Raw genomic sequence first — 26,766 nt, 5'->3', positions numbered from 1 at the left:
ATCACATTTGTTGGCCTAATTATGAAAACATTATCATTTAAATTGTAATATCCTTGTACTTATTCTTAGCATCTTTTAGTTGTTTTAGAATAAGTAAGGAAATCATTTCTGTGAGAACGACAGGATTAACTTATGACTTCTCACTGATGTTCTTGAAATGCCTTTGTGGTAGAATTTAGGAATCTTAGCATTCTATGATATTTAAAAATATTATGCCAGACTCATTTCTGTAATTCTAGCCTCTCAGGGGCCTGAGAACTGATGATCAAAGTTACAAGCCAGCTCAGCCAGAAAAGTCCATGAGACTCTTTATTTCTAATTAACCAACAAAAATCCAGAAATGGAGGTGTGCATTAAGTGGTAGAGCCCTAGCTGTTAGCAAAAATGTCAAGCAAGAGAGTAAGGTCCTGAGTTCAAGCCCTACTACCAGCACATAAAATAAAAATAAACTAAAGTAGTATTACTATTTACATTCAAAGGGACAACTGGTAAACATTAAAAAAACATGTACTAAAAACATGTACGAGGGCCAGGAGCATGACCTAGTGGTAAGAGTGCTCACTTCCCATACACAAAGCCCTAGTTCAATTCCCAGGAACCACATACATGGAAAAAGCTGGAAGGGCACTGTGACTAAGTGGCAGAGTGCTGGCCTTGAGCAAAAAGTGTCCAAGGACAGTGCCCAGGCCCTGAGTTCAAGCCCCAGGACTGACAAAAAAAATGTAGGAAAAAATAGAATATACAAATACCAAAAGCTCCAGGTGTTAAGAGTTTGCACTTTTGTATGGTCTAGGTTTTCTTGGAGGTAAAATCAGGGCATTAATTCCTTGATAGGGATTTCTTGCTTATTGCCAGCATTCTGCCACTTGAACCACACCTCCAGTCCAGTATTTTGCTGATGGATTGAAAATGGAGTCTCAGACTTCACTGCCGGGGCTGGCTCCAAACTGTGGTCCTTCAGGTCTCAACTTCCTGAGTGGCTCCTCACTGCTAGGATTGTAGGCATATACCTCCAGACTAGAAATTATTCTTTTTTAGAAGTCTTTCCTCCTTAATTCTAGCTACTCTGGAGGCCGAGATCTGAGGATCACAATTTGAAGCCAGTCTTGGGCAGGAATGTCTGCAAGACTTATCTCTACTAAAAGCCAGAAGTGGAGCTGTGGCTCAAGTGGTAGATTGATATCCTTGAGTATAATTAAAATTTTAGTCTGACTTATACTTCTTAACAAACTAGTGTGTATGAAATAGGTATTTATAGGCATTATACTTAGTAATTTTCTTTTACATCTAATGAATATTCTCTAATCTATAGTCCCATAAATTTCCTTTTTCAATATTAATCATTTAAAAATAATTCCAACTTGTTTGTGTAATACTGAATTTAAAAGATTGGGTTAGGCAGCAAAAAAAACTTCGCTTTTTCTTTCCTAAATACCCATTCCCACCAGCTGTCTCTATGTTAAAAAAAAACATATGCTTTTTAAAAAATATTTATTTTATTCATTTACTTATTTTTTACCAGTCCTGGGCTTGAGCTCAGGGCCTGAGCACTGTCCTTGGACTTTCTAAAGGCTAGAGCTCTACCACTTGAGCCTCAGCACCACTTCCAGCTTTTTTTTTTTTTTTTTTTTTTGCCAGTCCTGGGCTTGGGCTCAGGGCCTGAGCACTGTCCCTGGATTTTCTCAAGGCTAGGGCTCTACCACTTGAGCCACAGCAACACTTCTGGCTTTTTGCTATGTATGTGGTACCGAGGAATCCAACCCAGGTCTTCCTGCATGCTAGGCAAGCACTCTACCACTAGGCCAAACTCCTGACCCACTTCCAGCTTTTTTCTATGTATGTGGTACCGAGGAATTGAACCTGGGTCTTCATGCTAGGCAAACACTCTACCACTAGGCCAAACTCCTGGCCCTAAAAAAATATTTATTTTTATTAAGAGCTGTACAAAGGGGTTTTAATTCTAGACATGAAATTATAAGTACAGTGCATCTTTTCTTTTCTTTTCTTTTTTTTTTTTTTTTTTTTTTTGCCAGTCCTAGGGCTTGAACGCAGGGCCTGAGCACTGTACTAGGATCTTCCTCAAGGCCAACACTCTACCACTTGTGCCACAGTACCACTTCCAGCTTTTCTATGTATATGGCACCGAGGAATCGAACGCAGGTCTTTGTACATGCTAGGCAAGCACTCTACCACTAGGCCAAACTACCCATGCATCTTGCTCAGTATCACCCCTTCCATTGTTTTCCCCCATCTTTCCCATCCTCTCTGCCTTCAAGTTATATATATATATATAGTTCACTTTACCTAGTGTACATTGGGTATGACTGTATTTGCTATTTAAGTAGTATAAAATTTAAAAGATATATTGGATTATGCAGGAAAAAACTTTCTCTTCCTCTTTCCTAAATACCCATTTCCCACCAGATGCCTCTGTAATGAAGGAAATAAACACTTCTCTCTCTTTTTTTCTTTCTTTCTGTTAGTCTGTCTCTAAGTTCCTTTTTGCTCAAGACTAGTACTCTCTTACTTGAGCCACAGCTCTACTTAGAGTTTGTGGTAGTTAATTGGAGAATCTCACAGACTTTCCTAGTTAGGCTGGCTTCAAACCACAATCCTCAGATTTCATCCTCCTAAACAATTAGCATTATAGGCTTGAACCACCAGCACCCAGCATTTGTGCCTCTTTTAAAAATGCAGATAAAGAAAGGGCTGGGAGTTTGGCCTAGTGGTAAAGTACTGGCCTAGCATCTATGAAAACCCAAGTTCTTTCAGTTCCTCAGCACAACATACATAGACAAGGCTGGAGGTAGTGCTGTGGCAGAGCACTAGCCTTGAAAAAGCCCAAGGATAATGCTCAGGCCCTGAGTTCAGGACCCTGGACTGGCAAAAAAAAAAAAAAAAAAATTGCAGGTAAAACCTGGTGGTAGCGGCTAGCTCTTGTAATGCTAGCTTCTCAAGAGGCTAGGATCTGAGGATGGTGCGTGGAAGCCAGCCAGGCAAGAATGTGAGACTTATCTCCAATTAAATCACAGGAAAAGCCAGAAGTGGTGCTGTGGTTGAGGAGTAACCTGAGCAAAGGGAACTCAGGGACAGCACAGAGGCCCAGAGTTCAAGCCTGAGGATTAGAGGAGGGGAAAAAAAGTGCAGATGAGAACCAGGCAATGGCAGCTTACACCTGTAGTGCTCAGGTGGTGTTCTAGCCCCAGAACTGGTGCTCATGTGCACACATATGGATGGATGGGTGCATGGATGCGACAGACAGACAGACAGACAGACAAAAAATTTATATAATCTCTATATAAATATATAATCCCAGATCTAAGAAGGCTGAGGGTAGAGAATTGTGAGTTCAAGGCCAGCAAGAACCACATGATGAGACAGTTAAAAAATCTAAGCAAACAAAACAAGACAGAAATATGTATGTATCTTCATATGTGTATGTGTGTCAGTTTGGATGCCATTTATATACTTTCTGTTGTTTGCTATTTACTTTACCCTGTCATCCTCCACCAATTATTAGAATTCATCCCTTCATGTCCTTAAAATGTCTTGGCCAGAAGAGTGGCCTATCCTGCATGAAGCCCTGGGTTTGATTCCTTGGTACCACATACAGAGAAAAATCCCGAAATGGTGCTGTAGCTAAAGTGGCAGAGCACTATCTTTGAGCAAAAAGTGTCCAAAGGCAGTGCCCAGGTCCTGAGTTCAAGCTCCATGACTGGTGCACACACACACACACACACACACACACACCCACACCCAGGTCCTGAGTTCAAGCTCCATGACTGGTACACACACACACACCCCCAACCAGGCTCCTACTCAGGACGCATAGATCTGAGGATCATGGTTCAAAGTCTGGGCACTAAAGTCCATGAGGCTTTTTCCAGAAGTGGCACTGTGACTCAAGTGGTAGAGCACTAGCTTTGAGCTTAAGAGCTCAGGGACAAAGTCCAGGGATAGAGTTCAAGCCCCATGACAGACAAAAAAAATAAAATAAATGCCTTACCAGAAAAAATGTCAAATAATAGGTATCTGAATATATAGATAAAACAGTTACATAGTATCTTAGTCATTGGTAGTAGGATAAGTTAGCATAGACAAGACTGTTTCTCAAGACTGGGGAAAAACAACAACAACAAAATAGGTGTAGTGTGGTACCCCATGGGTGTAATTCAAGTTGCCTGAGAGGCAGAGATAGGAGGATTTAAGTCCAAAACTGGCTCAGGCAAAGCATGCATGGGTGGGGAGGAGACAAAATAAATCCAGGTGCTAGTGGCTCACACTTGTAAGCCTAGCTGCTTAGAAGGCTAAGAGCTAATGATTGTGATTTGAAACCAGCACAGGCAGGAAGGTCCATGAAACATCTTCAGTTAACCAGCAAAAACCTAGAAGCTGAAATGTTGCTCAAGTACTAGAATGCTGTGAAGAAAGCCTAGGCCCTGAGTTCAAGTCCCATGATCCACCAAAAAGAAAAAAGCTCCCAAAGTAGTCTCATGTGTAAAACTTAATGTTTTGCTTTGACATCTGCCACCTTACTATTATGAAATATTTTGTGCAGACTGTACAAATGAGTAGATTTTAGTGTTATTTTTATATTTTAATCAATTATCTTTGTTTTTGTTTGCTAGGAACAAGATTGGATCGGTTGCTCTTGGTGGTGGTTTGGTTTTTTTTTTTCCCTTCATTTTAAAGGTAATGTTCCCATTCAATTAGCTAGTCATACAAGCTTAGTTTAGACTAGTAGTCTATATTCAGTTGTTAAAATAGAAATTTGTTCTATTATCACTAAGCCTTATCTATCAAGACTTCATTTTTTTTTCAAAAAAACAAAACAATTTTATCTCTCAAGAAAAGTTTAGCAATCTATGTGATTTACATCATATTAATAAATATCAAATGCCAAATCCATTGGTTGTATATGCTCCATAAAATTGTCGTTAGATACAAAAACTTCTGCTGTCTGAGACTGTTGTTTGCCTGAAACTGTTTTACTCACAGATTGAATACAGGAACCATGGGAATAAAGGTCCAGCGTCCTCGATGTTTTTTTGACATTGCCATTAACAATCAACCTGGTAAGACTGTTAATATTTCCGCTTAATATTTATAAATTAATACTTCAAGCTTACAGAAAATAAAATAGTTGTCTTTCTTTTTTTCAGCTGGAAGAGTTGTATTTGAGTTATTTTCTGATGTGTGCCCTAAAACATGTGAGAATTTCCGTTGCCTTTGTACAGGTTTGTTCATGTTTTCAATTGCCATAATGATTCTGTAGTAGCATGTGTCTGTGATTCTGGGTTTTTTTTTTTTGCCAGTCCTGAGCTTGAGCTCAGGGCCTGAGCACTGTCCTTGGGTTTTTTTTTTTTCTCTCAAGGCAAAAGCTCTACCACTTAAGCCACAGCACCACTTTTGGCTTTTTACTATGTATGTGGTATGGAAGAATCGAACCCAGGCCTTCCTGCATGCTAGGCAAGCACTCTCCCATTAGGACAAAATCCTGGCCCCTATATCTGATTCTTAGTACTTGGGTCTGAGCCAGATAGATCAAGAGTTGGGCTATACAGCATGATATCTTTCTCCAGCAACAACCAAAAAGTGGGTGTATGTGTGTATTGAGATTTTATTTGAGATTGATTTCTATATTCTCCAATGAAATTTGGATAATTTAATCTTAAGGGAGTAAAAATTTACTTGTTTTTAAAAGTCTGTGAAATTCAAGAGACTACATTTTATAAGACAAAAGCTTTTATAATTACTTTAATGTTTAATGTTTTTAATAATTTTTATTTTCTAAATAGCCAAAACTCATGCTTCTTTGTACAGGTGAAAAGGGGACAGGGAAATCAACTCAGAAGCCATTACATTATAAGAGTTGCCTCTTTCACAGAGTTGTCAAGGATTTCATGGTTCAGGGTGGTGACTTCAGTGAAGGTAAGACTTTCATTCCTATAAAAGCAAACCATATGTTTATGTTCTTTATTAAATAGCAAACATTTATTTTTATTTATTCATTTATTTTTTGTAGTCATTGAACTTGGGATCTGGACACTCTCCCTGAGCTTCTTTTTTTGCTCAAGGCTAGTGCTCTGCCACTTTTAGCCACAACACTACATAGGTTTTCTAGTGGTTACTTGGAGATAAGAGTCTCACAGACTTTCCTGCCAGGGCTGGCTTTGAATCACAGTCTTTAGATCTTACCCTCTAGAGTAGCTAGGATTACAGGAATGCCATTAGTGCTTGGTACAAACATCCTAAAGTGGGAAAAGTTCTTAGAATCTTAGTCTGTTGGGTTTTTTTTCTCCTTCCGTTTCATTTAATCTTTTCCCCCCCCTTTTTTTTTTTTTGCCAATCTTGAAGCTTGAACTCAGGGCCTGGGCACTGTCCTTGAGCTTTCTCATGGCAGGTGCCCTACCACTTGCGCCACAGTACTGCTTCCAGCTATTTCTAAGTATGTGGTACCAAGAGACTGAACCCAGGGGTTTGTGCATGCTAGGCAAGCACTCTACCACTAAGCCAGTACCTCCATTTAATCTTTTGTCTAACACTTAGGAAATTTTACACATAGAAAAGTAGAAAACACATAGAAAATAATTTCACATCCCTGCCACCTAGATTTGCTGTGATTGAATCCAGGAGCTTGTGTTTGTTAGGCAAGATCACTACTACTAAAGTACACTGGGCCCAGAGTTTGGCCTAGTGGTAGAGTGCTTGCCTGGCAAGCACGAAGAACCTCATTTGAGTCTTCCATACCACATATATAGAAAAAAGCTGGAAATCGTGCTGTGGCTCAAGTGGTAGAGCTGTAGCCTTGAAAAAGCAAAGGACAGTGCTCAGGCTCTGAGTTTAAGCCTCAGGGCTGGCAAAAACAAGAAACTACACAATCCAGTCTTTATCTATACTTTCCTATTATAAAAAATACTGAAACTGCATTTTTAAAAACACTGTATAAAAAAATGTCACTAATAACTGTTAAAGACTTACATAGACTTCTGAAAGCTCTTCTATTCCACAGATCCTGATAGGCTTGTTGTAGTATTACAGTATCACACAGGAAAGAAAGTAATTTGAGATTTTGTCATTATTAATACTAAATTAATAACTTATAATTTGCTATCAGTGTTGTTGATTCATAGTCATTCAAGCATCTGCTCTGTAAAAATCATTGATTTGTTAGTACTTTTAGAAAATTTATCTTGTGTTCTAAGAGTCTGATTTTTTTCATTCTTAGGAAATGGGCGAGGAGGAGAATCTATTTATGGAGGATTTTTTGAAGGTAAAAATGTTTAAATTTAAAATGAAAAAAAAAGTTTAAATTATGTTGTCAATTTTTTTCTTTCTTTTTCTTTTTCTGCCAGTCCTGTAGCTTGATCTCAGGGCCTGGGCACTGTCCTTGAGCTTTCTCAAGACTTAAGCTCCACTTCAGGCTTTTTCTTTGTATGTGGTACCAAGATATCAAACCCAGGGCTTCACACTTTCAAGACAAGCAAGCACTCTATCACTAGGCAATACTCACAAGCCCTAATTTATTAATTTATATTATTATTGAATTAGTAATAGTATGGATTAAATTGTATTCTAATAGTTACGGCCTTCTGAATATTAATTTTCTTAAGTTTTTTGTTAAACTTTATGTATATGTCCGTCCTGGGGCTTGAAACCATGCCCCCTAGATCTCAGCCTCCTGAGTAGCAGCTATGATTACAGGCATAAGCCAGTTGCGCTTGGCTTGTGTTACTTTTTTTTTTTTTTTTTTTTTGCCAGTCCTGGGGCTTGAACTCAGGGCCTGAGCTCTGTCATTGGGCTTTCTCAAGGCTAGCATTCTACCACTTGAGCCACACTATCACTTCCAGCTTTTTCTATGTATATGGTACTGAGGAATAGAACCTGGATCATCATGTATGCTAAGCAAACACTCTACCACTGGACCAAACACCCCAACCCTTGTGTTAAATTTTTTACAAATGTAAAATTTGTTTATAGGAAATTATCACATTGTATTGGTTAGTGAGTATTCGAAGAGTTCCTTATCTATTCTAAACTCTTAGAAGTGCTAGAAATAGTTCCCTAGCTCAATCTTATCCTCTGTTAAAGAAGTTTAGCAGTATTTCTTAGTTTAAAAAAAAAGACATTTTGAAGGGTTTATGTGTATGTGAGTGCATGCATGTGTACGTGCGTGCGTGTGTTCATACAATATTAGATCTTGAATTCAGAGCCTTATGCTCTCACTTGGCTTTTCACTTGAACCATACCTCCACTCCCAAACATTGTTAATTTGAAGATAAGATATTTACAGACTTTTCCACCTACGTGGGGGTTAAAATAGGATCTTCAGATTTCAGCCTTCTGAGTCACTAGGATTGCAGACCTGAGCCACCAGCCCTTGGCAAAACCTAACATTCTTTTTTTTTGGTGGGGAGGGGGCTAGGTGGCACTGGATCATGGGGCTAGAATTCTGGGGCCTGGCTCTCATGGACTTTCATGCCTATGCTGGCTTTAAACTATGATCCTCAGATCTCAGCCTTCTGAGTAGATTATATTTCTTTTTTTTTTTTTTTTTGCCAGTCATGGGCTTGAGCTCAGGGCCTGAGCACTGTCCTTGGACTTTCTCAAGGTTAGAGCTCTACCACTTGAGCCTCAGTACCATTTCTGGCTTTTTTTTCTATATATGTGGTACCGAGGAATCGAACCCGGGTCTTCGTGCATGCTAGGCAAGCACTCTACCACTAGGCCAAACTCCCAGCCCCTAAGGTATATTTCTTTTTGAATAATGTTACCACTTCCCTTTTGTGCTCTCCCAGTTTTTTCCTCCCATCCCTACCTTCCAGTTGTATATTCATTTTCAATACAGTGTCTAGTGTGCACTGCTGCATTTGTTTAGTCTTTGTTCCTCCATTTCTGTGACTCTCCCTTCCCCTCCCCAAAACAGACAAATGAACAAACAAGACAAAAAGAAAACCAAAACAACAAAGAAAAAATCCTCTTGTTCACATTTCCTCTTTGTTTTTTATGTAGTGCTGGGTATTGAACCCAGGACTTTGTAAATTGTAATTAAAGTAGAAATAGAAATTGTTATATATTTTGGAATGTGAATATAGCTCATGGTATAGCATATGTAAAGCAATAGTTTTAAATTTCAGCACTGGAAAAAAATTTAAAGGAAGGTGGAAGCCAAGTACAAGAGGGTCAGTTCACACTTGTAATCATAGCTATTCAGGAGGCTAAGATCTGAGAACCCTGATTCCAAATGGGCTCAGGAAGACAAATCCAAGAGACTGATATCTCCAAGCAAAATTAGAAGTAGAGATGTGTCTCAAAAGGTAGAGCACTACTCTTGAGTAGTAAAAGCTAATAACCAAGAGCAGGAGGACCTGAGTTCAAGCCCCAGTACCAACACAGACAGAAAAAATAAATAAATAAATGTGGTTGAGGAAGTTGACTAATTTGATTCTTTTCTTTCTGATCTAACCCTGTTATTTAAGTTGAACCTGACACTAAAGAACAGTTCCACTTGATTACACCATCCCAAAACTTGGAAAAATGAGGGGAAGATATGATTTCAAGGCGTGTATTACCTAAATAAAATCCATGATCTTTTTTTTTTTCTTTTAAATAATGTAACTGAAAACTTTGCTTCTCTGTATAGATGAGAGTTTTGCTGTTAAACACAACAAAGAATTTCTCTTGTCAATGGCTAACAGAGGGAAGGATACAAATGGTTCACAGTTCTTCATGTAAGTATTTTCAATCTGATGGTTTTAAATACCCGGTTCTTTTCCGCAAAGAAGAATGTTTAATGAGGAGTATTGATTATTGTAGAATTATTGAAGTTTTCACAGAGATTTGTTAGGAGGATCTAAGAGCAAGTTAAAGATATTTCTCTTGGCCAAATTAGGATAGCATCAGCATAAAAATTATTATTAGATGGAGCTGAGAATGTGGCTTAGAGGTAGAGTGCTTGTCTAACAGGCATGAAGCCCTGGGTTTAATTCCTTAGTACCAGATAAACAAAAAGCCAGAAGTGGCACTGTGGCTCAAGTGTTAAGAGTGCTAGCCTTGAGTAAAACAAAGTTCAGGGACAGTGCCCAGGCCCTGAATTTCAAGCCCCAGGATGGGGGGAAAGAATTATTAGATTATAATTTTAAAAAACAGTAATCACACACTTTTTTTTTTGGTTGTTGGGCTTGAACTCAGCCTGGGTGCTGTCCCTGACTTCAGCTCAAGGCTACCACCCTACCCATGAGCCAAGCCCCACTTCCCATTTTCTAGAGGTTAATTGGAGATAAGAGGCTCAGGTCCTTTTGTGCCTGGGCTGGCTTTGAACCTTGATTCTCAGATCTCAGCCTCCTGAGTAGCTAGGATTACAGGTGTGAGCCATCGCACCCAGCCCAACTATGTTTTCCATGCAGTTATTTTCTTTTCCTTTTTAGAGATGCTAACTTTGTTTTTCTCTTGACTTTGTTTTTCTTCTCTTGTCTGATGACTTCTAAAAGAACAACGAAACCAACTCCTCATTTAGATGGGTAAAGTTTATTTTAATAATTTATAATCTACTTTAAAAATAATTTAATATTGTTAAAAGAAGCTTTTATTTAATGGTTCTCACTTGACTCTATAGGCATCATGTTGTTTTTGGGCAAGTGATCTCTGGTCAAGAAGTTGTAAGAGAGATAGAAAACCAGAAAACAGATGCAGCTAGCAAACCATTTGCTGAAGTGCGAATACTCAGTTGTGGAGAGCTAATTCCCAAATCTAAAGGTAAGAGAAAATGCATACTTCTGGAAATTCTCTCTCTTTTTCTTGCCAGTCCTAGGGCTTGAACTCAGGGTTTGGGCACTGTCCTTGGACACTTTTTGCTCAAGGCTAAATGCTCTGCCACATGAGCTACAGACCACTTCTGACTTTTTCTGTGTATGTGGTACTGAGTAATTAAACATGGGGCTTCGTGCATGCTAGGAGAGTACTCTACCACTAGGCTATGCTCCTGGTCCCTTCTAATTTTTTCAGTTGACAAAATTGTATATGCTTGTCATAGATAATAGGATATTTGTAAATATCTATACATTATAGATTGGCTAAATTGACCTAATAACATACAATTATTTATTTTACTTTTGGTGGTAAGAGCGTTTAAAATCTATTTAGTCTATGTTTTGTTTTCCAGTCCCCAGGCTTCATCTCTGGAACTAACTAGGCAGTATCCCTGAGCTTTTGTGCTCAAGACTAGTATTCCATCACTTGAGCTACAGTTCCACTTCTGCTTTTTGATAGTTTATTATAGATAAAAGTCTCATGTTCTTTTGGTACCCAGGCTGGCAGTTAACTATCTTCCTCAGATCTCAAGTCTCCTGAGTAGCCAGGATTACAGACATGAGCCAACCATATCCAGCATAATGAGTTGTTTTGTTTGCTTGTTTTGTTGGTTTTGGGACTTGAACGCAGAGCCTGGGCACTATCCCTAAGCTCTTCAGCTCAAGGTTACTGCCCTACCCCTTGAGCCACATTGCCACTTCTGGTTTTCTGGTGATTAGAGATAAGAGTCCAAGCTGGCTTTGAACCAGGATCCTCAGATCTCAGCTTCCTGAGTAGCTAGGATTACAGACATGAGCCACTGTGCCTGGCAATAGTGGTTTTTTTTCTTTTTTTTTGATTGAAAGTTTGTATAGGATGATCTGTTTTTGAGATGGGGCTGCATACATGGTGTTTTTCTTTTGGGGAATACTATGGTTTGAATTTGACTTCAAATTTGCCAGGCAGGTACTCAACCTTATGGGCCACATTTCTATTTGGCTTAGGTTATCTAGAACTTGAAATCCTGTCTCAGCCTCTCTTTCAATTAGTAAGCCAGACCCTACATGAGAAATAACTAAATAAAGTAAAAACAACTGTTTTCCTTTTTTTTTTTTTTTTGCCAGTCTTGAGCTCACGGCCTGAGCAGCACTGTTCTTGTTTTTTTTTTTCTCAAGGCTAGAACCCTACCAGTTGAGCCACAGCACCACTCCTGGCTTTTTCTATGTATGTAGTACCAAGGAATCGAATCCTGGTCTTCGTGCATGCTAGGCAAGCACTCTACCACTAAGCCAAACTCCCGGTCCTTTGTTTTACTTAGGAAAAAATTGCAAGGGCTAATAAAGCTTTGGGAATTATGGAACAAAACGTTACTAAGTTTAGTTTTTAGCAGGTATAATTTTTTTGTGTCTGTGGAATATTTTCATTTTGCTTGCATGTGATATGGTCCCAGGTGTTTTATTTTTATTTATTTATTTTTGCCAGTCCTGGTGCTTGAACTCAGGGCCTAAGCACTGTCCTTGGCTTTTTCCTCAAGGCTAGTGCTCTACCTCTTGAGCCACAGCACCACTTCCAGCTTTTCTATGAATGTGGTATGAGGAATCAAACCCGGGTCTTTGTGCATGCTAGGCAAGCACTCTACCACTAGGCCAAACTCCTAGCCAGTCCCAAATATTTTTTATCTTTTTTTGTTGTTGTTGTTGTTAGTCTTGGGGCTTGAGCTCATAGCTTGGGCACTGTACCTGATCTCAAGGCTAGCACTCTACCACTTTGAACCACAATATTACTTTCTGGTTTTCTGTTGGTTAATTGAAGATAGAAGTGTCCCAGACTTTGCTTCCCAGTCTGATGCTCAACTGTGGTTCTCAGATCTCAATTTCTTCAGTAGCTAGGATTACAGATGTAAGCCACCTATATATTTATCTTAATATATTCATATTCAGTGTGAATTTATTTCTTTTAGGCATATTTAAAGGTTTAATATCCTGGGCTGGGAGTTTGGCCTAGTGGTAGAGTGCTTGCCTAACATGCACGAAGACCTAGATTTGATTCCTCGGTACCACATACATAGAAAAAGCCAGAAGTGGTGCTGTGGCTCAAGTGGTGCTGTGGAGCTCCAGCCTTGAGAAAGTCCAAGGACAGTGCTCAGGCCCTGAGTTCAAGGCCCAAGACTGGCCAAAAAAAAAAAAAAATTTAATATCTTACCTTTGATAGCCCTTGTTTACATTTTTATATACAAGGTATATGTAAATAGTTTTTAATTTGTATGTTCATATACCCATTCTGCCATATTATTAGCAAGGGTTGGGATTCCTGCCAGCAATCGGATTTATAAGACAAAATATGATTTATCCAGCACTGGTATAAGCTTAACTTTATGAGATGGTAGGAGACAAGAAACAGCCAAGCTGTTATATATATGAACCAGGGACTTAACATACTTTGTATCATTAGGGTCCAGAGGAATATGAGTGTATAAGGAAGAACTAGCTTAGCTTAGTTCAGTGAAACTATCACATCTTCAGTCTTTGCAGGATTTTTTTTGTTTTTTTTTTTTTTGCCAGTCTTGGGCTTGGGCTCGGGGCCTGAGCACTGTCCTTGGACTTTCTCAAGGCTAGAGCTCTACCACTTGAGCCTCAGCACCACTTCCGGCTTTTTTTCTACGTATGTGGTACCAAGGAATCGAACCCGGGTATTCGTGCATGGTAGGCAAGCACTTTAACCACTAGGCCAAACTCCTGGCCCAGTCTTTGCAGTTTTTAAACTTTATTCCTACTCTGTAGTGCATCAGCATTTCATCAGTACTGAATAATCGGTCTTGACAGGAAAATATAACACAAGTCATAGGGCAAGTGTCTAGAAACTTTATCCAAATTCTCATTTGTGATGGGTTTGGTATGCTTCTGTAAATTATGAGTTCACAGGTAGTTGACCAAGTGTGAAATCATCAGATGTTCCTTTCCTTAGACTCAAAGAAAAGTCATAACTAGCTCTTAATCATCTTCAGGCCCTATAAGCAGGTATCCTCAAAACAATCTCAAGATATACTTTCTTTATCCTTGTTGATTTTCATTATGAGAAATAATTAATATTTATACAAGTGGAGAACATGATGTTCATTGCCCAAGTTCCATGACATATTTATGGCCAGTTTTTTTTTTTTTTTTTTTTGCCAGTCCTGGGCTTGAGCTCAGGGCCTGAGCACTGTCCTTAGGTTTTCTGAAGGTTAGCACTCTACCACTTAAGCCACAGCACCACTTCTGGCTTTTTCTATGTACCGTGGTACTGAGGAATCAAACCTGGGTCTTCGTGCATACTAGGCAAGCATTCTACCACTAGGCCAAAATCCAGGCCCGTATGGCCAGTCTTATTTTGCTTGTTTCTAGCTATTTCCTTTCCTGTTTCTTTTTTTTTTTCCTCCCCTCCCTCCTCCCCCCCCCCCCCCCCAGTACTGGGGCTTGAACTTAGGGACTGGTCCCTATCCCTGAACCTCTTTGTGCTCAAGGCTGGTACTCTACCACCTGAGCCAAAGCACTGCCTCCAGCTTTTTCTCATGTGGAACTGAGGAATCAATCCCAAAGGTTCTTTTTTTTTTTTTTTTTTTTTTTTTTTTTTTTGGTGGGTCATGGGACTTGATCTCAGCCTGGGCACTGTCCCCAACCTCTCTTCAGCTCGAGGCTACCACCCTACCTTTGAGCCAAGCCCCACTTCCCATTTTCTAGAGGTTAATTGGAGATAAAGAGTCTCAGGTCCTTTTGTGTCCAGGCTAGCTTTGAAACACGATCCTCAGATCTCAGCCTCCTGAGTAGCTAGGATTACAGGCTTGAGCCACCTCGCCTGGCTAGTGTTTAGATTTCTAATTGGGTTGTTGGTATTGTGTTAATTCCTGTTTGATTGAATCTAGGTAAAAATAAGGCTCAAACATTGATTGGTCTTGTAAGGATTTTTGGTTTTGTTTATATGAGCAAGGTATGAAACATACACCTGTTAGTCCCAACTACTTAGGAGGCTGAGCCCAGGATTTTGAGTTCAAGCAGGGCAACACAGCAAGACATAAAATGTTTGTTTGATTTTAATAGATATCCTTCAATATCTCCTAGAAATTTATTTCTTGACAAACCTAGGGATCATTTGTCATAATTTCACATAGTATTTTATATGTTTTGTTTCTTTTTTCTATGTCATATCATTTAGTAAGCAAATCTAAAAAATTGACAGATGCAGTATTTTTTAATTACTTTTCATTTTTATTATTAAAAAGGTGATATATAGAAGGGTTACATTTATGTTTATTTATGTAAATAAATAAACTTAGGATCTGAGCACTGTCCTTGAACTTTCTCAAGGCTAGAGCTATACCACTTTAGTCACACCACCACTTGTGTCCTTTTCTGTGTATGTGGTACCAAGGAATCAAACCCGGGTCTTCGGGCATGCTAGGCAAGCACTCTACTGCTAGGCCGAACTCCTGGCCTGTGTCGTTTCATTTTTGGCTTGGGTAAAATCTCTTCATATCCTTAGTTTAAATTAGAATGTCTATAAAACGGTCAGGCTGTACACACTTTTATTAGTTTTCTTCCAACTCCTTCCTGTGTAGTACACCTTATTAGCTTCACTTATATTAATTGATCGGTTTTTAGAATGTTTTTGTTTTCAACTTTTTTTATTGTCAGGGTGATATAGAGGGGCTACAGTTATATTCATCAGGTAATGGGTATATTACTTCTTGAACGTTGTTATACCCTTCCCATGTTTTTGGACTCTTAAAATTATTTCTAGCCATGTGTGCTCATGGCCTGTAATCCTAGCTCCATAGGAGACTGAGATCTGAAGATAATAGTTCAAAACCAGACCTGGCAGGAACTTTTGTGACTCTTTACCTCCAGTTAATCACAAAAGAAAAAAGGTGGAAGTGATGCTGTGGCCTAAGTGGTAGAGTACTAACTGAAGGACAGTACCCAAGCCCTGAGTTCAATACCTCCCCTATCCCTCCTGCCAAAATAAAATCTTCACCTGAAAATAAAGTGGCTTTTTGTGGGAGACCTCAAGATATAGTTACTCACCATTAGCAAATTTCTTTCTTCTATTGTAAGTCTGAATATCAAATAAAACTTTATTTTCCTTTTTGGCTAGTAAAGTTAGAACTTTGGGTTTGATCCAACCCTTTTTTTTTTTTTTTGCTTTTGTTATTTTGCGGGGAGGGTCTGGTCTCACTTTTATGTGTGTGTGCCACATGCATATGTGCATGTCTGCTCTTACTTGGCTTGGATTTAGTGCCTGGGTCCTGACCTTTAACTTTCTCACTCAAGGCTGATGCTCTTCCATTTGAACCACAGTTCCATTTCTGGCCTTTTGGTGATTAATTGGAGATAAGAATTTAACAGATTTTCCTGCCTGGGCTGGCTTTGGATCAGGATTCTCAGATCTCAGAGTTCTGAGTAGATGGGATTATAAGCATGAGGCAGCAGCATCTGACACATTTGTTTTTTTTTGTGGGTCATGGGGCTTGAACTCTGGTCCTGGGCACTGTCCCTGAGCTCTTCAGCTCAAGGCCTACCACCCTACTCCTTGAATCACAGCCCCACTTCCTGTTTTCTAATGGTTAATTGGAGATGAGTCTCACTGTTCTTTAGTGACCCAGGCTGGCTTTGAATCAAGATCCTTAAGTCTCAGCCACCTGAGTAGCTAGGATTACAGGCAAAAGCCACTGCACCTAGCTTTGGCACATTTCTCTACCCAGAGCCAGCTTTTCACCATAGTTCCGATCTGTTTCCTGAATAACAGGTGTTGAGACATGAGCCAGTACTCCCAGAAATATATCTTAGTACTCCTGTTTTATTTCTTTTTTTTTTTTTTTTTTGCTAGTCCTGGGCTTGAGCTCAGGGCCTGAGCACTGTCCTTGGACTTTCCCAAGGCTAGAGCTCTACCACTTGAGCCTCAGCACCACTTCCAGCTTTTTTGTATGTATGTGGTACCAAGGAATCGAACCCGGGTCTTCGCGCATGCTAGGCAAGCACTTTAACCACTAGGCCAAACTCCCGGCCCCTAAGTTTTATTTCTTAGAGATGTATTTGTTCTAATAAAATCATGTTTGTTACCTTTCCAAAATGTTCATGAAAAAAATTGTTATGTCTTGCTCTAGCTACCTCAAATCTTGACAACAAAGGTTATAAAGTAGAAAATTATAAAATTAGAATCTGAACATCTTAAACATTGCTTTGAACTTCTTTAAAACTTTGTTGTTTAATTATATCTTGAACTTGTCAAAAGACTCTTAAATTTGTTTTTTCTTTTTCTAGTGATTCTTTGTCCTTTTTTTTTTTTCTTTTTGGTCAGTTGTGGGGCTTGAACTCTGGCCCTGGGCACAGTCCCTGAGCTTTTCAGCTCAAGGCCACTGCCCTAACTCTAGACCTGGGAGTTGTCCCTGAGCTCTTCTGCTCAAGGCTACCACACTATCCCTTGAGCCACAGCCACACTTCTGATTTTCTAGTGGTTAATTGGAGATAAAAGTCTCAGGGACTTTAGTGCCCGGGCTGGCTTTGAACCACAATCCTCAGATCTCAGCCTCCTAACTAGGATTACAGGCTTGAGCCACTGCACCTGGCTGATTCTTTATTCTTCATCTCATTTGGAGTATTCATATGCATATCTTGGGAGGGCCAGAATCTGAGTAAAAAGGATGAAAAAGTGGAGTGCATTAAACAAAGGTAAAAGTGAACTAACTGTGCAGCGCATTAGTGGAGATGGGAAGGAATGTTAAAGAATGAGGGATCCCTCATGGCCACATCCCTTCCAGCAGGGGGAGGGTGGGAGGGAAATGGGGACCATGTAATGAGAAAGAGTATAAATGTTTGTGAAGTTATGCACCTTCTATCTGGTGAATATAATGTAACCCTTCTATTAATCACAATAAAAATCTTTAAAATAAAAAAAATCACACATTATGTTAAAATTACAAGGAAATTCTAGAAGATATCTAAATTATTTTTGGAGCTGCGTTTTATTATTCAGAAGGCCACCAAAAAGTATTAAATTAATTCTTTTTTTCATAGTAGATTTTGTTTCACCAAAGTGAATAGCACAAGACATGTTGGAAAGACCTCTTTTGTTAATCTACTCAAAATAAATGAGTGCTTTTATGAAAAATGAAAAAAAAAGAATGAGGGAATAGATGACACTATAGAAAAGGAAATACACTCATCTGATGCATGTCAATGTAACTCCTCTGTATATCACCTCTATAATAACAATAAAGTAAATTCTTAATTAACTTGATGGGTACGAGTGGCTCACATCTGTAATCCTAGCTACTTAGGAGGCTGGAATCTAAGGATCCTGGTTTAAAACCAGCTGGGCAGGTTAAATTCCATTTAGCCACCAGAAAACCCAAAATGGAGCCACGGTGGCTCATGCCTGTAATCCTAGCTATTCAGGAGGCTCAGATCTGTGGATCACGGTTTAAAGCCACCTGGGGCAGTAAAGTCCCTGAGATGCTTATTTCAAGGACAGCGCCCAGGATGACCCACAAAAAAACCCAAAGCTGGCCAGGAGTTTGGCCTAGTGGTAGAGTGCTTGCCTAGCATGCCAAAGACCCAGGTTCGATTCCTTGGTATACATAGAAAAAAGTCAGAAGTGGTGCTAAGGCTCAAGTGGTAGACTGCTAGCCTTGAGAAAGTCCAAGTACAGTGCTCAGGCTCTGAGCCCAAGCCCAGGACTGGCAAAAAAAAAACAAAACAAATCCAAAAAACAACTTAAAGTGGAGGTTTAGCTCAAGTGGTAGAGGGCTAGTCTTGAGCAAAAAAAGTACAGGGACAGAGCTTAACCCCATAACCAACAATTAACTAGCTTAGTTTAGCATTTTAAGCTTAACACTAAAAATTCTTTGGCTAAATGTATACAATTTTTATACATCTGGAGATCTGAATTCTAGTTCTAAGTTTTGACTGCTTTTCTACTGTTAGTTTCTCAGTTCAGATAGCTGGAGAAGCTGAGTGATATTGGACTTAGTGAGAATGTACAGATAATTTATGTTGCCTTATAACATTTCTAAAAATTGTTCAAAATCTTTTTTTTAAAGTTAAGAAAGAAGAAAAGAAACGGCATAGATCATCATCTTCCTCCTCCTCATCTAGTGGTTCAGATAGCTCAAGTGATTCTCAGTCCTCTTCTGATTCTTCTGATTCTGAAAGTGCTTCTGAAGAGAAATCAAAAAAAAGAAAGAAGAAACATAGGAAAAATTCCCGAAAACATAAGAAGGAAAAGAAGAAGCGAAAGAAAAGCAAGAAAAGGTCTTTACTTAAAAAAAAAAATTAGTATATATTACATCCCTTTACCACTCTTCCTTACCTCATCTCCTCCCTTTTTTAGAACAATTTCAGCAGGTTTCATTGTTCTATTTCCATACAGTTGAATAAACTATGGAAGCCATGTTCATCTTCATTCACCCACTGTTTGCCTTCTCCCTTCGTTCTGTTAACTTTCCCCTAACTCCTACTCTTCCTTGTTAGTACTAACTTTGTATCCTGAATTCCTCACAGGACTTTCTGGTTGGCTTTGAGGATCCTCAGAACTCAGTCTCCTGAGTAGCATGGGTTACAGGCGTGATCCACCTGTGCCCAGCTAGAAAAATATTTTTTGATAATGATTTTAGGGGATTGTTTTTAGTTTGTTATTTGGTTTTTGAGAAATTGAGATTTTTCCTAATGTGAACTGATCTTCGTGAAGAATAAGATGGTACATATATATTCTGCTATAAAGAAAAGAAATACAACTGCATATTTTAGGTGGCTGTATCATAATTAATGGGACTTATTTTATGCATTTCTATTAAGCGCTTCTAGTGAAAGTGAGGCTGAAAATCCTGAAGCACAACCCCAGTCTACTGTTCGTCCAGAAGAAATCCCTCCTATACCAGAAAATAGATTCCTAATGAGAAAAAGTCCTCCAAAAGCTGATGACAAAGAAAGGAAAACCAGAGAGAGAGAACGAGAGAGAGAGTGGTATGAATGTTTTATGATTCCTATATACTTGCCATATGACTTTTCTTCTGACACTTTCACTTTTTGATATAAACTATTTTATTAACATTCATCTAATTTAGACATGCTTATCTCTTCTCTGCTTAATTCGCATTACTTCCATTTCTCTATATAGAAATAGATTTTTTAATTTATTTATTTATTTATTTATTTATTTATTTATTTATTTATTTTGCCAGTCCTGGGCCTGAGCTCAGGGCCTGAACATTGTCATTGGACTTTCTCAAGGCTAGAGCTCTACCACTTGAGCCTCAGCACCATTTCCAGCTTTTTTGTTTGTTTGTTTTCTATGTATGTAGTACTGAGGAATCGAACCTGGGTCTTCATGCATGCTAGGCCAAACTCCTTGCCCAGAAAGAGATTTATTGTTAGGAGAACCTAATGGTAACTTGATTGATAGGATACTTTGGAGTAAGCTAGTTTAAAATCTTTTCATTGAGCTCCTTCTGTGTTGATTGCCCATAGTACTATCAAATTGGCTTCATCTTAAGTAATGTGTGTTTAACAATGACAGTGTTTCTTTTTGTGTGTGTTTTTTGTCTGTTTATTTGGTCAATCATGGGGCTTGAACTCAGGGACTGGGCACTGTCCCTGAGTTCTTTTTGCTCAAGGCTAGATGTTTATCACTTTGAGCCACAGCTCTGCATCCAGTTTTTTTGTTGTTGTTTTATTTTTTTATTTATTTTTATTTTTTATTTTTTTTTCTGCCAGGCTTGGGCTTGGGGTCAGGGCCTGAGCACTGTCCTTGGACTTTCTCAAGGCTAGAACTCTACCACTTGAGCCTCAGCACCACTTCCAGCTTTTTTCTATGTATGTGGTACCGAGGAATCGAACCCGGATATTCGTGCATGCTAGGCAAGCACTCTACCACTAGTCCAAACTCCTGGCCCCTGTTGTTTTTATTTTTATTTATTTATTTTTTTACAAACAAGTATTCAAGAAGGGAGTCTCTATGCATAATCACTGGCTATTTTTTATTTTTAAACATTGAAAAATTTATTCTATTGCATGGCTTGTTTATTCCCCTACTAGATATGCTTCTAAAGAAAACAAAGTAATCATACAACATGATACATACTTGCCCTTATTTACTGTATTCCTGTCTGCAATAACTATGATAGAAATACATCCAGTTTTTGAACAGTTAATTGGAATTAATAGTTTCAAGGGGACTTTTCTCCCTGGGCTGGCTTCAAATGGCGATCCTCAGATCTCAGCCACCTGAGTAGCTAGAATTGCAGGCGTGAGCCACCAGCCCTCAGTTTAACACTTTCTAAAGACAGCCAGATTGGCATTTGGGGGCTGCATAGTTGTTTATACTCACACGTTGTGAGAATAGCATTTCTGCCTTCTGAGCATTAGTTATCACTGTTCTTGGCCATTGATATTTTTAAAAAATGTTTCTGTATATTGCCAAATAGTTACTATGAACTGATAGCATTTTAAGAACTATAGATTATATGTAGAATCTTAAGTTTATTCATTTTGATCAGTAAAGCAATATAATTTGGATACATTTTTATAAAGGTAATGTGTTTTAACTTTCTCTGCTTACTTCTAGTAATCTACCTAACTCTCAGCCTCCTTCATACCAGAGACGACTCTTAGTTACTAGGTCTGGCAGGAAAATTAAAGGAAGAGGACCAAGGGTAGGTGATTTTTTTTCTTTTTCTTTGCCAGAAATATTAATATTGTGCTTTATCTGCTTTAAAGAGTTTTAGAGACCTTATATTTGCATGTATTTACATGTATGAAATTCGAACAGTGAAATTGTTGAAATTGCTTTAAGAAGGAACAATGGGATGAGCTGAATGGTAGAATAGTAACGTTGGTCAGGATACATTGTACACATGTGTGGAAATGTCGAAATGGAACCAGTGCCCTTGTACAACTTTGTATAACTAAGGTATGCTCATGAATAAAGAGAAAAAGAAACAAAGAAGGAAATTCAGGGAGAAGGGGCTGGGATTGTGGCCTAGTGGTAAAGTGTTTACCTAGCATGCACAAAGACCGGGGTTTGATTCCTTGATGCTACATACATAGAAAAAAGCTGGAAGTGGTACTGTGGCTCAAGTAATAGAGCTCTAGTCTTGAGAAAGCCCAAGGACAGTGCTCAGGCTCTGAGTTCAAGCCCCAGGGCCGGCAGAAATATAAAATAAGAAAGAAAAAAAAGAAAAGAAGAAAGAGAAAGAAGGGGCCAGGAGCATGGCCTAGTGTAGAGTGCTTGCCTAGCATGCATGAAACAAGAATAGTGCCAATGGGGCAGGGAGTTTAGCCTAGTGGTAGAGTGCTTGCTTAGCATGCAGGAAGATTTGGGTTCAATTCCTTGGTACCACATACATAGAAAAAAGCCAGGAATAGTACTCAAGTGGTAGGTCTCTAGCTTTCAGAAAGCCCAAAGACAGTGCCCAGGCCCTGAGTTCAAGGCCCAGGACTGGCAAAAAAAAAAAAAAATAGTGCCAAGGCCCTGAGTTTAAGTCTCAGGACCTGCCACCCCCCCCCCAAAAAAAAAAAAAACAAAAAAAAAAGATTTTAGAGGTGTGGGCTTACAGCTCAGTGCCATAGTGTTTGTCTCAATATACATAGTGCCTTGCCTTCCCCCTCCCCCCCTCCATCCTGGGACTTGAACTCAGGGCCTGGGCACTGTCCTTGGACATTTTGCTCAAGGCTAACATTCAGCCACTTGAGCCACTTCTGGCTTTTTCTGTGTATGTGGTTCCGGGGAGTCGAACCCAGGGTTTCGTGCATGCTTAGTCGAGCACTCTACCACTAGGCCATGCTCCCGACCCAAAAAATTTTATTTTATTTTATTTTATTTATTTACTTATTTTGCCCATCTTGGGGCTTGAACTCAGGGCCTGGGCAGTGTCCTTGGGCTTTCTCAAGGTTAGCACTTTACCACTTGAGTCACAGTACCACTTTTGTCTTTTTCTGTGTACGTGGTGCAGAGGAATTGAACCCAGGTCCTCGTGCATGTTAGGCAAGCACTCTACCACTAGTCCACACTCCTGACCCATGCCCTGACTTTTATCTCCAATGTTATTTAAAAAATAAATAAATAAATAACTTTACATAGTGTTTAAAAAATATGATATTAAATATTAGCATTTTACTATTGAAGTTCCTAAAATTCATGGGATATGTGGATATTGAATAATGTACCCTCCCCCTGTCCTCTCCAGTAGTACAAGGCTTGAATTCAGTACTTTATGCTATGTATCTCTCTCTTAACAGATTTTTTATTAGCATATATTAGTTGTGCCAAGAGGTATTTGTTTAACATTTCCATATATACAATGTATCCCAGCTGGGCACAGTGGCTTATGCCTATAATCCTAGCTACTCAAGAGGTTGAGATCTGTGGATCACGGTTTAAAGCCAGGGGGCACTAAAGTCCTTGAAATTCTTATTTCCAGTTAACCACTAGAAGAGCTCAGGGACAGTGCCAAGGCCCAGAGTTCAAGCCCTATGACCCACCAAAAAAAAAATGTACCCCAGTCAAACTCACCTCTTGTCTCTCCCTTACCTCCTCTTCCCACATTTCTTAAAACAATTTCAACATGTGTCATAGTTCTGTTTTTGTAGGTACTTATAAAGTATTTTGACCATATTCATCTTTCATGAATTCATTCAGGGTGTCTGAGGGTGAATGTATATAGTCTCTAATAGTAAGTACTTGTGTCTTTTGCTTCTAAACTAAAAAGCCATCCTCTATGAATGGATTGTGAATAAACGCCATAAAATGGAATTGGGACCCAGACACTGGTGGCTGACAGTTGTAATCCTACCTACTAAAGTGACTGAGTTTTGAGGATTGTTATTCATAGTCAGCCCAAGCAGAAAAGTTCTTAAGAGTCCTATCTCCCAATTAACCAGCCAAAAGGCCAAAAGTGGAAATATGGCTCAAGTGATAGAATGCCAGCCTTAACTGAAACAGTTAAGCAAAGGACAGGAGACTCTTGAGTTCAAGCCTAGTACCAACCCAAAAATAAGCAACGTAAAAAAAAATAAACTAAAAATTGGCCAGGTGCCTAGCCTAGTGGTAGAGTGCTTGCTTTGCATGCACAAAGTTCTGGATTTGATTCCTCAGTACCACATACACAGAAAAAGCCAGAAATGATGCTGTGGCTCAAGTGGCAGAGCACTAGCCTTGAGCAAAAAAAGTGTCCAAGGACTGAGTTCAAGCCCAGGACTGGAAAAATAAACTAATTAATTAAAAATTAAACCAGTTAAATTTTTTAAAAAATATTATTAAAAAATTAAACTAGTTGGGGCCGGGAGTTTGGCCTAGTGGTAGAGTACTTGCCTAGCATGCACGAAGACCCGGGTTTGATTCCTTGGTACCATAGAAAAGAGGGGACAAAAACAAGAGAAGGGGGCCGGGAGTTTGGCCTAGTAGTAGAGTGCTTACCTAGCATGCACGAAGACCCGGGTTCGATTCATCAGTACCACATACATGGAAAAAAGTTGGAAGTGGTGCTGAGGCTCAAGTGGTAGAGCTCTAGCCTTGAGAAAGTCCAAGGGCAGTGCTCAGGCCCTGGGCTCAAGCCCAGGACGGAAAAAAAAAAATCTTTATGGGGGCCGGGAGTTTGGCCCAGTGGTAGAGTGCTTTGCCTAGCATGCACGAAGACCCAGGTTCGATTCCTCAGCACCACATATATAGAAAAAAGCTGGAAGTGGTGCTGAGGCTCAAGTAGTAGAGTTCTACCCTGAGAAAATCCAAGGACAGTGCTCAGGCGCTGAGCTCAAGCCCAGGACTAGCAAAAAAAAAAAAGAGGGGGGGTATAAAGGTTAGAGAAGTAATGCACCCATTACCTGACAATGTAACTCTAACCCCTCTATACTTTATCCCGACAAAATACATTTTAAAAAATACTTGTTAAAAAATAGGATGGCTGGGTGCTGGTGGCTCACTGGCAAAAAAAATAGTAATAACTAATGTTCTACTGCTTGATCCATAACTCTACTTGTGGGTTTTTAGTGGTTTTTTGGAAATAAACATCTCATAAACTTTGCTGTCAGAGCTGGCTTTAAATCAGAATATGACTACTTTAAAGTAGTTCTACCTTATTGATTTCTTACCTGAAAGTTAAGGAATTTTGTTAATTGATTGGTTGATTGATGTTGAGGATTGGTCCCAGAGCCTCACATATGCCAGTTAAATACATGCTGTATCACTGAGCTAAATACTCAGCTATAATTTTGGAAATATTCAGCATTTTATTTGAACCTAGGAATATCTATGCTGTAGCTGTTGTATTGCTTTTAAATTTCTGTATGTTCATTTTGTTCCTTTTTATTTCTTAAGCGTTATCGAACTCCTTCCAGATCAAGATCAAGGGATCGTTTCCGACGTAGTGAAACTCCTCCACATTGGAGGCAAGAGATGCAGAGAGCTCAAAGAATGAGAGTGTCAAGTGGTGAAAGATGGATCAAAGGCGATAAGTAAGAGTTAATTATTATTTCAAATGCAGCAATAAGTATTTTTTAAGCTACCATATAACTATCTTAACTTTTGTAGGCTTTTAAATTAATTCTATAGACCTTATGCAAGATACAGTATCTATTATCTAATAGTTACACGTTCTCTTCCTATAACATTTCCACAATTTTTTTTTTTCTTTAGGAGCGAGTTAAATGAAGTTAAAGAAAATCAAAGGAGCCCAGTTAGAGTAAAAGAAAGAAAAATAACTGATCACAGGCATGTATCTGAGAGTCCAGACAGAAAAACAGAAAAGGAAAAGAAAGTTAAAGAGCATAAATCTAACAGCAAAGAGAGAGACATTAGAAGAAATTTAGAAAAAGATGATAAATATAATAAAAACAAAGTGAAGAAAAGAGCCAAATCTAAAAGTAGAAGTAAGAGCAAAGAGAAATCAAAAAGTACAGAAAGAGATTCAAAACATAACCGACATGAAGAAAAGAGGTTGAGGTCAAGGAGTAAAGAAAGGGATAATGGGAATGTTAAGGAAAAAGAAAAGCAGTCTGATTCTAAAGGCAAAGATCAGGAAAGGAGTAGAAGTAAAGAGAAATCTAAACAGTTAGAATCAAAAGGTAATGAGCATGATCATAGTAAAAGCAAAGAGAAGGATAGACATGCACAATCCAGAAGTAGAGAACGAGATGCAACTAAAAGCAAGCACAGTTACAATAGTAGAGCAAGGGAACGAAGCAGAAGTAGGGACAGGAACAGAAGAGTGCGATCTAGAAGCCATGATAGAGATCGCAGTAGAAGCAAAGAGTACCATAGATACAGAGAACAGGAGTACAGAAGAAGAGGAAGATCCCGAAGTCGAGAAAGAAGAACATCACCAGGAAGATCCAGAAGCAAAGACAGGAGGAGAAGGAGGAGAGATTCACGGAGCTCAGAGAGAGAAGAAAGTCAAAGCAGAAACAAAGAAAAATACAGAAACCAAGAAAGTAGGAGTTCACACAGGAAAGAAAATTCTGAGAGTGAGAAAAGTACGTACTCTAAAAATCGTGATCACAGTAGCTCAAATAATAACAGGGAAAAAAAGGCTGATAGAGATCAAAGTCCATTATCAAAAATAAAACAAACCAGTCAGGACAATGAATTAAAGTCCTCTACCTTGAAAAATAAGGAGGATGAAAAGACAAGAGCCTCAATGGAAAAAGAAAACCAAAAATCAAAGGGTCAAGAAAATGACCATGTACATGACAAAAATAAAAAATTTGATCATGAATCAAGTCCTGGAACAGATGAAGACAAAAGTGGATGAGTGAGTTGTATAAATTTAATGTCTCAGATTTTAAGTTTTAAAGACTTGATGAATATCTTCTATGTTGTTTCATTGTTTGAGTTGTTTTCTGTTTGTCTTTTTTTTTTTTTAATGTGGACTTCATTGAGTTGATCTTTTGATAATCTGCAACCTGGATAATTTGTACTGCTAAAAGTTTTAATAAACTTGAAATGAGAAAAACA

At 38.9% G+C, this 26,766-nt stretch overlaps 1 protein-coding gene across 2 annotated transcripts in view; it reads left to right on the top strand.

The window, feature by feature from the left end:
• Nucleotides 1-26,766, top strand: part of Ppig (peptidylprolyl isomerase G) — a 31,040-nt gene extending 4,274 nt beyond the window's left edge. For both annotated transcript variants that reach the window (XM_090342686.1, XM_090342687.1), the window contains exons 2-14: nucleotides 4,629-4,692; nucleotides 4,999-5,075; nucleotides 5,163-5,237; nucleotides 5,824-5,931; nucleotides 7,229-7,273; nucleotides 9,644-9,731; nucleotides 10,491-10,520; nucleotides 10,616-10,755; nucleotides 18,863-19,073; nucleotides 19,617-19,784; nucleotides 21,385-21,472; nucleotides 25,132-25,268; nucleotides 25,450-26,766. In XM_090342686.1, coding sequence (XP_090198812.1) covers nucleotides 5,015-5,075; nucleotides 5,163-5,237; nucleotides 5,824-5,931; nucleotides 7,229-7,273; nucleotides 9,644-9,731; nucleotides 10,491-10,520; nucleotides 10,616-10,755; nucleotides 18,863-19,073; nucleotides 19,617-19,784; nucleotides 21,385-21,472; nucleotides 25,132-25,268; nucleotides 25,450-26,563 — 2,265 coding nt within the window. In that variant the 5' untranslated portion in view covers nucleotides 4,629-4,692; nucleotides 4,999-5,014 and the 3' untranslated portion in view covers nucleotides 26,564-26,766. The remainder of the gene's footprint in view (nucleotides 1-4,628; nucleotides 4,693-4,998; nucleotides 5,076-5,162; nucleotides 5,238-5,823; nucleotides 5,932-7,228; nucleotides 7,274-9,643; nucleotides 9,732-10,490; nucleotides 10,521-10,615; nucleotides 10,756-18,862; nucleotides 19,074-19,616; nucleotides 19,785-21,384; nucleotides 21,473-25,131; nucleotides 25,269-25,449) is intronic.

This window comes from Megascapheus bottae, chromosome 12, assembly GCF_031878675.1.
Source record: "Megascapheus bottae isolate mThoBot1 chromosome 12, mThoBot2.hap1, whole genome shotgun sequence".
NCBI lineage: Eukaryota > Metazoa > Chordata > Mammalia > Rodentia > Geomyidae > Megascapheus > Megascapheus bottae.
Note: the sequence above shows the minus strand (reverse complement) of the source record. Positions and strands in the feature narration are given on the sequence as shown.